The sequence below is a fragment of the Trematomus bernacchii genome, unplaced genomic scaffold, assembly GCF_902827165.1.
Source record: "Trematomus bernacchii unplaced genomic scaffold, fTreBer1.1, whole genome shotgun sequence".
NCBI lineage: Eukaryota > Metazoa > Chordata > Actinopteri > Perciformes > Nototheniidae > Trematomus > Trematomus bernacchii.
Genome location: NW_022987567.1, coordinates 3,866,232 through 3,879,868, shown reverse-complemented (window position 1 = coordinate 3,879,868; position 13,637 = coordinate 3,866,232). Strand labels below are relative to the sequence as shown.

At 39.0% G+C, this 13,637-nt stretch overlaps 2 protein-coding genes across 2 annotated transcripts; one reads left to right on the top strand and one right to left on the bottom strand.

The window, feature by feature from the left end:
* Positions 1-2,294: 2,294 nt before the first annotated feature.
* Positions 2,295-2,888, bottom strand: pmchl (pro-melanin-concentrating hormone, like). Its single transcript, XM_034125963.1, has one exon. The coding sequence runs from the start codon at positions 2,820-2,822 to the stop codon at positions 2,442-2,444; it is 381 nt and encodes a 126-aa protein (XP_033981854.1). The 5' UTR covers positions 2,823-2,888; the 3' UTR covers positions 2,295-2,441.
* Positions 2,889-8,511: 5,623 nt separating this feature from the next.
* spag8 (sperm associated antigen 8) lies at positions 8,512-13,313 on the top strand. Its single transcript, XM_034126017.1, has 6 exons — positions 8,512-8,660; positions 9,341-9,500; positions 10,125-10,170; positions 10,654-10,768; positions 11,869-11,931; positions 12,690-13,313. Exons 1-6 carry the CDS (start codon positions 8,592-8,594, stop codon positions 12,795-12,797), a joined length of 561 nt encoding a protein of 186 aa, XP_033981908.1. The 5' UTR covers positions 8,512-8,591; the 3' UTR covers positions 12,798-13,313.
* The last annotated feature ends 324 nt before the right edge of the window (positions 13,314-13,637 follow it).

The following is a 13,637-nucleotide window of genomic DNA, read 5'->3' as shown; positions in this document are numbered from 1 at the left end:
CCACCGGCACCGCTAAGCTAAAGGCGGTCTCGTTGGTGTGATGACGTAATGTAGTGTCCTTGTTAGCAACTGCCACTTTTTTTAACACAAGGAAGCTTATCCAAACTTGAAGGATTTACTTTGCAATAAACAGTCCAACAGGGCATTAAGTAGTATTTTTCGAGTACCCCATTTTTCCAAACCATGGCTTATAAATCGTTTTGTTGGAGCATTACATTTCTCACATGCTGGATATCTGCCGATGTCTTAAACCAAATAGTTTTTCCAACCAGAAGCTTAATCCTAAATACCAAAAAGGTGCACACATTCCCAGAAACACATCTTCCATTCTGCTGACTGTTCCTTCTTTAATATTGTAAGGAATGTTCTGCAGTTGTGACTAAGCCATTTTAACAAGCACCAGCAACCTTTTTTTCTTTCTTTTTTTTTACTGCTTTTCACAACTGATTCCTGGCAGGGAAGGTGTTTGCAATTATTCACAAGTCACAACTGGACCTCACACAGAGACCTCATCATTTTGCACCAGCAGGGTGTCACTGGGCAGTAAGTGTTAATCCCTCCTCATAAAGACCAGACCACAGCTGGACTGCTTATATGTAATAGAAAATGGTATAAATGGTATAGGAATTAAATGGTGTGAGAGTAAAATACACACATTTTCTTTAGGTGACACTTTCTTGAAGTGTCTTGCTAATAGGTTAACACGTCAGAAAATAATTTCCGTGGTTGAGCAACCCGTCAGCTATCTGTTGAGGACAATTTAGACTCAGTGGACAACGGCTACTAATGGATATCGGGATAACAGATAACTGGTCAAGCCTTCCCCTGAGTGCACCAATAATCATTTAGAGTCCTACTAGAGAAAGTCTACACCCAGCGAAAAGCAAAATCCTCATTGGATGATAGCTGATGGATTCCAAGATTGCATTTCTGCAAATGCCTGCCACCTCTTTTTCTTTCCAATCAAAGTAGCTTATGATGGTCAATACAAGACGGACTACAAACCGACTACAAATGGAAACCAGAAAGCTTCCAATATTTAAATCTTGTTGTTGACTAAAGATGAAATGCAGATACTGTATCTGTCTATAAAGATTATGGTAAAAGAAAATAAACACAGTCTCTTACACCGTATTGCTAAAAGAGACCTCACAGAGAGAGATATGTGTTTCAATCTGTTAAAGAGTTGTTATTCGCTGCATTCTGCAACGCAGAAGCTATAGTCTCTACATGAGCCAAATCATGTGTAATTGATGACTATCAGGAAGCTTCATTCCTATCCTGATTGATTGACTTTTATAGCCTCCGCTAGTTGAGTGCCGGACACATCTGCAAAGCTTAGGAAATCATTAAGGCTGATGCTCTGATGAGCTCTTGTACAGTTGGAAATAGACTCTCAAGAGCCCGCCTTTGTTCTGCAGAGAAGAGGCCACAAGCACACGTAGCACAGCTGTTATTTACCATTGTACAGGATATGATGCAACTCTTATGTGAAAATCTGTCTGTTTTAGGGGAGCTGCTAAAAGGGAGCAGGTCATAGGGCTTATCAAGGCCGCTCCTCCCATCACAGTTTGTTTTTGTTGAACCAGAAGTACAGGCAGATCAAAGCCAACACTAACCTGTTACTTCAACACCAGCTGTTTAAAGTGCTACTGAAGGATCACATTCAGAAACTTTATTTAACCCTGCTTTTGATTATTTCGAAATCAGCTCTCTTTTCGCTTTCATCCATCCTCTAATGTCTAGTTTTAGGTCATGGCTCTCTTGATTGATGATCAGTGTTAGATAAAAAGTAACCATTTTAATGTCTGTGCTTAAAGGGAAACTTTGCAGATATGTTGATGCAAATGAATTTTCGCCAACCGGCTAAAGTCTGTCAGAGGACCAACCTTGTCAGAAAATGAGAGGGGCGCTTCGGCGGCAGTAACGCGAAGGCAAGCGGCAAATTGTTAATTTGCACATTTGACAATGAAAGAAGAAACTTAAAAATGATCAGTTTACAATGTAAGTATGATGCTTAAGCCTTAATTAACTTTGCCGAGGAGGTTATGCTTCCAGTTCTGTTAGCTTGTTGTGGACACATTATTTTTCCCTATTAAAATGGCCTTTTTGGAGGTCTGCGCTATCGGACTGCCTTTCTAGTTATCACATTCAATCTTATACAATCTAAACACATACAGAAAAGTAACAACCACAATTTGGGTTTTACCGTCCGTCACTTTTCAGAACAGAACAAAAAAGTAACCGTTAAATGTTTTGAAGTTATTAAAGAGACAAACATTCAAGACATAAGGCAGAATTCAGTGTTTTTAATTCTCAGATCTGCAGTAGTTTAAATATAGATACATATATTTTTGGATTATGTTACAATCAGTGTAAGGCAGGAAAAGAGGTGGTGGTTGTCTTCTGTTTTGGCACCTAGAGAAGCAGAGTAAACTGTCCTATTCTTCCCAGCATGGCCGGTACACCCGTCCCACCATGCACCTCATGGTGTCCCTCCTCAGGATGGGGATGTTCAGGTCCTGGTTGTTGTCGTCCGCTCTCCGCTTGTAGATGGTCAGTCCGCCGTGCGTCGACCGCAGTTCCCTCCAGAGGCTCGGACTGCCGACGATGATCACCCTCGGCCCTCTGGTTTTACCCGCAGTGGCCAGATCTGAGTCGCCAAGACTGTTGTCTGTCACCTCGTCGCTCAGCAGTGAAGCGAAAGCATCCTGCTCAAGGGAGCCGTCGTCCATCTTGCCCATGGGTAGTGCAATCGACAGGGCGTAGCACTGGAACAAGAGCGCTGCGGCGAAGATGAGGGACATGAGTGACTGTCTCATGGTGAAGATCTTCCAGGAGTCGCAAAGCTTTGGCTTGGTGGATGAGGTTCTTTCTGGAGGTGATGCTTCGTTGTTCTGACCCTGAGACGTATCATCCTCTTTTATATCCTTTTGGACTTGCTGGATTGGCCACGTTGATTCGTTTCTCATCATAAACCTTCCTGTTGTGATCAGGAAATTAGTTAAGAGCATTAAAATGCAGTTGGGTAGAACTCTTGCGGTGTTCAAGAGTGTTGTTTTGGTGTGAAGTTAATTAAAATCAATGACTGACATTTGTCTCCTGACAATGAAACAGTGGGAATTCTTTGAGCAGATGACAACAAGAAAAACATTAATCCTAAATGACTGCCCTTTAAAACAACAAGGAGGGATTGCTACCCCGTGAATCTCTTGTGGTGTCAGACACTCGGAAATAAAAGCTGTCCAATGGCATTGTTACAACAATTTTCAATATGGGATTTCATTTTGGATTAGAGCAAAGCAAAGATGTGTGATTCATGAAGTGTTTGTGTGTCTGTGGCAGCCGCTCGTTGTTGACGTGGCAAAGAGGAAGTTGGGAAATTGAGGAGAATATACATGTAAATATGCTCCAAAGGCCCTGAGGCGGAAGTTGATTTGATCTCTTGCTAGACCGCAGCATAATTACCATCCTAACTAATTAAAGTAGCCAGATTGGAGCTGCAGGAGTTTTGCACACCTGGGCTTGCGTACGATTCATATGAATGAGTTGATGTTATTATGCCGGCTGCATTCAGATCAATCACAAATCACAAATTAATGTTTTTACTTGCAGTTTTGATCATTTCATGTCATAGACTGGTCCAGATAATTCAGAAAAAGCAGGTTTTTTCTCCAACTAAGATCTTCAGAGCAGATAATGCACCATGATCACTGAAAACGTCTCACAGTATTAAGCATTTTAGATTTGACTGACGTGAATTGTAGAACATTATAAAACTTTAATGGCTAGACATATAATTTAATGTCATTAAATTGTTCAGGTTATTTTAGTCCTGGTAATGAGCAGCCGGGCAGTTCAGCTGGACCATTTTCTTATTGAAAACCATTTCTGTGGTTTCTAAAAAACCTGTTTTTATTACTGTCTGGAAGGCCTTGTGTGGTTTTCAGGGGACAGACGGTTCTGTTAAAATCTTATCTTTCATTCCTAGATGTCAGATGGTCATTGATTAGAGTGGAGCTCTTAGGTGTTGATGGTGCAAAGGAGATTGTAGCTTTATTTTGGTTGAAAACCATATGGAACTGTACAATAAATGTGTTTTAGGAATGAAGAAGATAATAGTTTTATCCAAAAGATTATATTTGTTTGCCAGTACTTTAAAACCATGTGGTAAACCTGCCAGGAACAGGGCTAAACATCTTCTAATGAAAACATATTGAGAATAGTTTCTCGTGTATTCCCTTTCATCGAAAATACAGACATTTTTCTCCATTTCTGTGAAGTTTAGGTTTTCTGAAACTCGTTGGTACTTGAGGATACTCAGGCTTCTGAGAACTTGCAACCAAAATGTAATGAATTAGAAGAGCTACTGATGTTCCAAAAAGCCAAAACACACAGAAATAGTAGAGCACTCAAGGAAACGCAGACCCTCGCCAAGGCCATTCCCTATCTCGTAACAAGAGTGAAAAATAATGTGTGTTTTTGTCCCTTATTCAGAGCCGCTCGAACATTTAATGGGTCCTTTCATTGGCCAAACAGACACGCACCCAACAAACAAACAGAACCAAAAACATAGCCTCGTTGGCAGAGGTAATAAAGGTTAAGATAAATAGCTGAAATGTGCAAATGTAGTTCTCTTACAGGTACAAAGAGGTAAAGAAAAGCAACACTGGTGTACACTTCCCCCCATATGATGTGTTCAAACTGATTAAGATAAGATAAGATAAGATGGACCTTTATTAATCCCCGTGGGGAAATTCAGTTGTTTAAACAGCAACAGGGTAAGAGTGAAAAACAGGATAGCACAGATTCACACAGATTAATAAATCAAAAATAAGATCAGCGATAAAAATAAAAATAATAATAATGAGAAACTATGAAATAAGAAATGAATATATACATATTTGGTCATATAAACTATAGGTAAGAAATGAATTAAAATGGACATATATACATATATAGAGTCATATGTTACATATTAGATATATTAACATGGGTTGTGGAAACGGAGTGTGTATTTATGTCTAATAGTTTCACATTATTGACCCCTTGTTGTGCAGCCTGATAGCTACAGGCACAAAGGACTGACCGAGGCGCTTGGTGCTGTGTCGTGGAGGGATGAGTCTGTGGCTGAACGTACTCCTCATCTTCACTAGCTCTGCATGGAGTGGGTGGGAGGGGTTCTCTAGGATACAACTCATTTATAGGCAGTGTGATTGCATATTCAAGCCAGCAATCCAAAGATGCAAACATACATTCATTTGCTCTGACTGTTGCGAGTTTAGGCAAAGAGATTCTGAATTTCCATGCCAAAGGAGAAGTCTAAAGGAAAATATCAGATCAGTTTATATCAGTTTTGAGTTTTCCTGAATTGAACCCTGCAAAACGCAAATGTTCGCACTACTGTCCGACATTCTTCGATGACAAACTACTTAATTTTTCTTTGGGTATCGGTTTAAAAAACAGTGCATGTACCTTCACCTCTATACATTTAAATGAAAAAACTTAATATTTTCCTAATACATTTCTTGAAAACAGAGAGAAGCTACGGGAGGGAATATTCTCCATGGTTGCCCTGGGGTGTACTGTAGGCAGCACCGGCGCATTCAAGTGTTTGTGTTACACAGTCAGTGCTACATTTTTCAAAAAGAAGAAGGAAAAACAGACTTTTAAAGGGATAAGATGTGCTGACATGCTAACTTTACTGATGGTCGCCAACCAAAACACGTGGCCCCGGCTTAGGAGTACGAACGGTTCGAAGAAAGAGACCCAAACGTGTGCTGAGGGAAGACGTACTTATATATTCTCCCCCCTCAGCGCATCGTTTTTTTTTCTCACGATACCGAGCAGTGGGCCACGAGACGCAAGCTTAAGTGTTATTCCAGCTAGGTAAATACAGGACACAGCTCCGACAGCGGTGCATGTATTAACAGGCACAAATTGAATTATGTTGTTGAAATTCTAACACTGTGTGTTCTGCCAGCAGGTTTTGAGGTCAGACTGATTGAAATCTCAGTTTTCGTTCACTCGCAGAGAGGTTAAGACGTTCTGCACCGCAACATTCTGAGAGGACTTCCTTTTACAGGGGCAGGAAGTTCTGATGGATACTGGATGTTCTCTAATATGCAACCACAAAGTCCTGCCTTTACACAAATGCAGAGGTGGAAAACTACTCTGTGACTTTGTAGGCCTACTCAATACTCTACTTGAGTATCTTCATTTTGAGATACTTTATTGTTTTCTGTATTAAATAAAAAAATGGAAGACAGACTCTGATCTTGGATCTGCTACCCCTCAGTGTGATTTGGCTAAACCACTAAGCATAACATACACCAAAGGAAGAGACGTCTCCAAAGTGGGCGCCCTATTTGCGAGACACGAATGCTGGGTTTCCAACTGAGAGAAAAGAGAGAAAAACAACCCAATACATTCATATCATCAATACATCTGCAGAGATATTGGTAGTCATGGAGATGGTTTCTATCACAATGTGGTATAAAAATAGCAGCATCGGCGCTCTTCGGTTGGAGAAGGAGACAGTGAAAGCACTTATCTCAGCATCATGTTTTTTGATGGAGGGATGGAATAATGAACTGCATGGACGGGAGGATATGGAGAATCCTGTCCCTATTCAGCTCTCACTCGCCTCAGTGACCACACCAAAGCCACAATGTTAATGCTGTGTGCGCGAATATTGCTCCAAGATGCTCCAAGAAGTTTGAGCTTTAAAGCTTTACGTGACAAGCTCCTTATGTACTTTAGCTCGGAGAATAATTCTTTAGCTATTTTTGGTCTAAAAGTAGAGAAGGACTTATTATTCAATATATGCTGGGAATAAAAAAAGTCAGAAAACCTACTTGCTTAAACTTTCTACTCTCCTGTATTACGTTTCGTATAATTTACTTAAATCAAATAACAGAACAAAAACCGATTTTTAAGGTAAAGCATGATGTTTTACAAAACCTTATCAAGTAAATTATCAAGTAAAGTCATCTTAACAGGGAGGTTTTGTGATTTTTTTCTTTTGTTTCAATTTCCAACTTTTTTTACTTTTTAAAGTAGAATTTATTTTTCTGTTAAGATTCTTTTTGAACTGTTATAAAACATAAATAATAAATGTAACTATCTTTCTTTGTATCTTAATGATCCTCCCAGAAAAAATGTTTCCTCCTTGTACTCTCAAGATGTTTGTCCAGGTATTGTCAAAATCCAAAATATGAATTCACCAGGAAGATCAGGACATTTAGCCAGCAGCATGTCTCTGGAAATGAGTATGACAATGGCTGGCAGTCTGCTATCCATCATTTGTTAGAAGAATTTCTATGAAATGTGTTTCTAACATCCATGTCCCCCTCAGAATGAATTGAAATAACTTTGGGGTTGTCTTCGGTTTATGAAGAAAATACCTGCATAACAGGTGTAATCATTACCCTCAGTGTGTTTAGTGCTAATTAGTTACTGTTACCCTTAACTAAGATGATAGACGTCCATGCAAAATATCAACATGTCAGCAATTAGTCATTGCATTTATAGGTGACAGATAACTGTAAATTAATGGATGAAGAACATGTGTGTGGAAGGACAAAGCACATGTTGACAGTCTACCCATCCATTAAACATTGATTAGATTCCTTACTGTGCCTCATGCTGAGGCTGTAGACTGTTCCAGACTATCTGGCAGTCTGACAGTGAAAACTCCTCTGCTGTTTCTCAGCAACAGCCTCTGTGGTTTGTTTCTGCGTCTCATATCCACAGAAACAAACAACGAGTGTTAGATTCAGCAGAGTTGGCATCAAAATGGATAAATGGTATGTGATTTGAAATGTACAATTGATTCAAAAAGGTTACTTTAATGAATACATTCTTAAATAGATTTTTGTTCTCCCTCAAACAAAGATGCTGTTTCTTGTTTTGGCAGTAAATGTCGTTCACCTTCTGGGTGTAACAAGCGCTGCTGCACACACTCTGTAAACAAAATGTGCCGCTTTAGACAGATATAGCAGATTGTAGGTGAAGGGGAAACAGGAAACAAACCAATGCAGTTATATACAAACATGTCAAAGAATGCTGTAAAACCCTAACACTTTTTTTTTTGTCTCATTAAAAATGCATCAAGCAACAACAAACATGCACAGCAAAACAACAAACCACTCAAAACAAGAACGTTTAAAAGAAGCAAAAGGAGGGGAACAAATATAACAGTATTTATGTTTTCACAAGTTGGAATCATTTAACTGCCAATCCATCCTAAAGGTGAAACATAATAGTAAATAAGGCAGACAACAGACGTTTTTCAAAGACATATGACAGGATACACATTCTTTATTTATGTATTTCTCTTTTCTTGTATACCTTCTATCATAGTTTACACTGTTAAGTATTAATTGAGCTTTCTCCAGCTTTTTTTTATCTCAACGAAAAATGAATACCGTTGTCATGGCGACACTTCCGTCAACAGAATCCTGTTGCTAAGGGGGTTCGTTGTCACCTCTTTCAAAGGACGTGCTAGTATAGAGGTACAGGTTTCAGTGTGTTGTTCATGCACGACGTGGTCCATTTTAGTCAAGCTTAGTAGTTATATTGGTGGCACAATGGCAGAGAAGCCCGCCGCGGTGGGAAATAAAGTTGGTAAATGTATGCTGCACAACTGGGTGGAAGAGGTGAGTTTACTTTTAACCTTAACTTTAGTAACTGAGAAGCTAGCCTGGCTAATGTTAGTTAGCCGCCAAACGTCACCCAAGAGTGCTTGTTAAAGTGTAAGCTAACCGTGTTTAAACAAACCTCACTGTATAGTTACGTTTAATACGTCATATAAAATATGTCATATTACTGGTATGCCACGTTATGAGATTTCATAACGTTAGACAATTGTTATGGTAGAGTAGCCTTGTTTTAGCACGAAAAACCCACGTTTCCTTACGTTATGAGTTCCATTGAGCTATTTCAGTTAGCCAGCATGCAAGTCAGTCATGATAATGTCCTTATGGTAATGAACACATTGCAGTAATTTAATATATATGATATATGATTTCCATAACAAGTACTTTTACTTTTTGTACTTTAAATATATTTTGATGCTTATACCTTTCTACTTTTAAGCAATACATTTACTTGAAAATATGGTATAGGTACTTTTACTTAAGTAAAAGACCTGAGTACTTTTTCCATCACTGTTCCTTGTTGTGTGTCTTTGTCATAATGGCTTTAAGACTTTTCTGCCAGCTGCCTTACCTTGAAAACCTAAAAGAAAGAATTACTTTCTAAGCTGACACATGCTTATAAAAGGTAAATAAATGTTGCTTTTTTTTCATCTAAACCCTCCCTGTGTCCATTTATACAGAGGGCCATGGAGGATGTTGACACTCAGGAAACGAGGATACAAATCCAAAAACATGGACACAAAGGGATCATCACAATGGACCAGGAGTCTCAAATGGAGAGTGTCACCACGCTGAGAGCGAATTTCATTCCTCCCAAAGGTCCTGGGGTGAGGCTGCGGGGTACGTGTCTTTCACTAACAGTACCAAAATACCATTATAACTCATGAATAGGCTAGGCATGTGTTTTCAGAAGAGTTGAAAAGATTTGATGTACGTCTTATCGAAAATGGGTCTGTGAACAAAAGGGCTTTCTCAGAGTGACTGCAGGGGAGCAGCCAAATATTGTTGGATAATGTTTTGAATTCTCTTTTGAATAAACATGTCTGAAAAGATATATAGTACAGTATAGTGTTACTTTACCCATGAATTTTTGCACAATCACATGAGCTAGGTTACCTATGCTTAATCACTGTGCGACATATTATAAACACAACTGCTTTATAGTTGGCTACAGCTACATTGTTTCGTATTGTATTTCAATAGCTAAGTATTGTTTACCATAAAACTGTATTTTTATACATGCCACTGAAGGTTGCCCTCTATGTTATTAACGGCATGGTGTAATATGCACATTTGTATACATTAACATACATGCAGTATCAGAATTATACATAATTATGTATCCTTTGCCTGTTTTTCTTTCCCCCCCTTTCCTCTAGTTTTAGATTTTTTTTTCTCTGTTCAGTAAATCTTTTTCAGATGATTTGCCCATTAATCTTTCTTTTTTATATTTCCATGGTCTAGGCATCAGAGGCGAGCTTTTGGAAAAACATAACGCCCAGAGGATAAGGTAAGTCAAGTATGAAGCAAGTCTTGATCTTAAAGAAAGTCTTACTGGAAGTGGTTTGTTTATGGGAACGGAGAACACTGCCTGACCATGTCCTGAGGGCAACACGCAGGAGAAAGTGATGTCATATTTACACGTCTGGCCTTTTTTCACTGTTCAATCACAGCTGTAATACCTTTTAAATCAGATTTATGATGTTATTTTACATGAAGGTCAGTCATCCTTATGGTGTTCATTGCGTTGATCCCCACAGATGAGTTTATAACCGTCCCGCACGAGTTAACAGCTTGTAAAGACTACAAAGCATCATGTCGAAAAGCAGACAGTGTCTCATCATTGAGTCTTAAGCCTTTCACTTTAAACATTATAAGACCACAACCACACAACTCCTCTATACTCATACATTTAGTTTTTGGCAGTTTGAGTATCACAGTGCTCCTTCTAACAATGCATAAAACTGAGGCTGATATCATCGTATTTTTACAGAGAGAAGATTAATGCTGAAAGGAACAAACCATGTCCCAAAACTGACTTCTGCTCCACAACTCAGAGGGATTTCTGTGTACAGGGATTTGTGCCTCTTACCCCTGAAACAACACAAGTAAGTGTGTATATATACTCTGTGGGTTTTGCAGGTTCACTGCAGTGATGAGATCAAGTATCATGTACTATCATAAACAATATGTTGTATTTAGTGCTTAACCCTAACTTTAATGTTAGGACTGTTGTTAAAAGAACAGCCCAGTATGTTTCCCCAATTTTATATTTGTTTGGTAGATTTGCATCAGCATTATTTATTTTACCAGCCAATCGAATTAAGAGGATGCTTGATTATGATTAATGAATGACGTATTATTATAACGATGCCATAAGATTCCAGATTCAGTAGTATGATAATTTGGGGCGGAAACAGGCCGCTGACCGTGTAAAGGTTTTGAAATGATTAGTTGATTAATCCAAAGATCTTTAATGGCAGACATTTTGACTTGCAGGAAAAGCACATGTGTTACTAATGACTATAATGCCGGGAGTGTGGGGTAATAAATACCCCATGATAATCTAGCAGAACACATGGAATCACCCGCAAGAAGAAACACTCCATAGTGAAGTGATGTTGGTCCTAAACACACAAGTTGTTTTGTTGTGCGTTTGCCCGCAAGATAACCCTCCTCCCCTCTCCTAATACACTGCTATCTGCACTGGTTAGATTGTACGTATGCCTAACTATAATCATCATTACTTTGTTCCACATACTACGACCCAAGTGTTGTTTTATTTGTGTCATTCTCTGACTGTTCTGAAAACGTACCAATTTATTCAGTTATTTCCCACCATTTTGTTATCAAAATGATTTATTACAAAAGGGAAACTGATAGCAAAAACAACAGAATATCAACACAGCAACATAAAGAGGCTATTCAAAGCAGGAGACGTCTGGGAAGAGAACAACAAATAAATATAAAATGGTGCAGATCACAAGTACATTATTGTACATTATTTTCCTCGACAGCCGTCTCTGCTTTTCAGTTCTTCACAGATATAAACCACATGATGTCCTTAAAGAAGTTATGCCTCACCTGTAAAGGATTGAGGGGGTTACTTTAAGACGGCTGTTATTGCAGACGTAAAACATGAACAACATTTTCTGTGGTGCAGTGCATTTGCTTGTGATTAAAACACTACTTTGTTGCCTTTTTCCAGGTTCATGATTACAAATCTGACCAGGCCATCACATTTTGGAGTGAAAACTGCCAGCGGATACAGGTGTGTGATATTATTCCAACTGTTTGTTTGCTGTGACCGATGGAGCCACCTAGGTTTGCCCCTCCACGTTAAGGGCTAGCTGACAGACAACTGACAGCCGAATGCTTCCTAAATCCCAGCCTTTGGGAGACTCCACCCCCCCTGTATATTAAATACATTACATTCATGTATTATGGGCCAAAAGTAATAGATTATCTCAAAGTATTTGTTCTCCCTGATGCTGACCACTGTGCTTAAAGGTATAGGTAAGAATAGAGAAACCAGCTCGAGTGCGCTAGAATTTGAAAGTACACAACCGGCAGATAATTGGTCGTGCTTTTTACAGCGCCACGGCTTCCACAGATGACATTTTTGTATGTATTTATTGTCAAAGCATTTAATATATTCATTGCTATCGGGATGTTCAGAGCATTCCATGGAATATAACAAAAAGTGTTTCTGAAGTGAATGACCTACCACACCTTTAATGTCTGATCATGTTTTCTGTTTTTTCCCTTATTTTTTTAAATAACCTCCCACCTAATGTGGGCAGGGATTGCAACAACAGCTGTTCTCAGAAGACCCGCACACATCCACCAATGTTGAGAGGAGGATGATTATACACTCTGCATTCAAAGCTCCCATTGTTCCCTCTGTGAAGTGTCCTCCTTTGTGATGTTTTTGTCGGTTTCTTCTGTCAGACAGCGAGTACAGAAGCATTCAGTAAATGATGGATTATGGCATTGACATTTTTCGTGTTTCTTTCGTTTGTGTCCCAGGGTGCCACTGCCGTACCGTCCGTGAAAGCACCTTTCAGGAAGTCGGCCCTGTTCAGCACCCCCATCAGCCAGCGACTGGATGAAATGGAGCTCCCGTCTGATAACTGAGACCGTATGTCAGAGTATCACACACTACATCACTTCATTACCACTTTATATTAAATCATTACCCACTGTAAAGGTTGTTGTTATGCTTAACAGCGGGGACATCTCTTGTTATTAGATGTCATGCTCAATCTGAAATCAGGCGCAGGATTTATAGTACCGGAGGCGGAGAATTCAGCATTTCAGCCCTGAATATCTGCTCTACATAAAGACGGTTATTAAAAAAGGATTTGTATTTAGTTTCAGTGCGTCGATCCCAACAGATAAGCTTATTGCCGTCCAACCCAGGCAAACAGCTCATAAAGAATACAACGTGGAGAAAGCAGACTGTCTCATCATTGAGCCATTCACTAAAATCCTTAACATTATAAGAACACAACCATAGGTGGAATGTATCTAAGCTTAGCTAAGCGTTTTGTTAAACATCATATGGGGTTTGCTGCCTGTTTTTTCTGTTTGTCTACCAAATGAGTGCTTATGTTAGCTTAACACAAACCATGAACTACCTTATAGTTAATAGTACAGTTTAAATAAATGTATTACAAAATATCAAGTCCCTCACTTGCCCTCTGGCTGTTTTCTGTTCAGGTCATTGTTCATTTCATTTCATTTCAAACCTTTATTTAACCAGATTGTCCCTTGAGATCATAGATCTCTTTTTCAAGGGAGACCTGCAATGTATTGTAACTACAGTTGATTCATATAGGTGTCACTCTGGGCTCTGGGTTAATTCACACAAACAAACAGTACATTTCACAAACCAAACAAAACGATCAATCAATGGAGAAAATAATCATTAGAATCATCAATAATGAAAACAATCATTAGTTTATAGTACATACT

Coding starts and splice junctions, on each gene's coding strand:
- pmchl (XM_034125963.1), bottom strand. CDS start 2,822: ATGAGACAGTCACTCATGTCCCTCATCTTCGCCGCAGCGCTCTTGTTC.
- spag8 (XM_034126017.1), top strand. CDS start 8,592: ATGGCAGAGAAGCCCGCCGCGGTGGGAAATAAAGTTGGTAAATGTATG. Junction 9,501..10,124: donor TCCTGGGGTGAGGCTGCGGG/GTACGTGTCTTT, acceptor TCCATGGTCTAG/GCATCAGAGGCGAGCTTTTG. Junction 10,171..10,653: donor CATAACGCCCAGAGGATAAG/GTAAGTCAAGTA, acceptor GTATTTTTACAG/AGAGAAGATTAATGCTGAAA.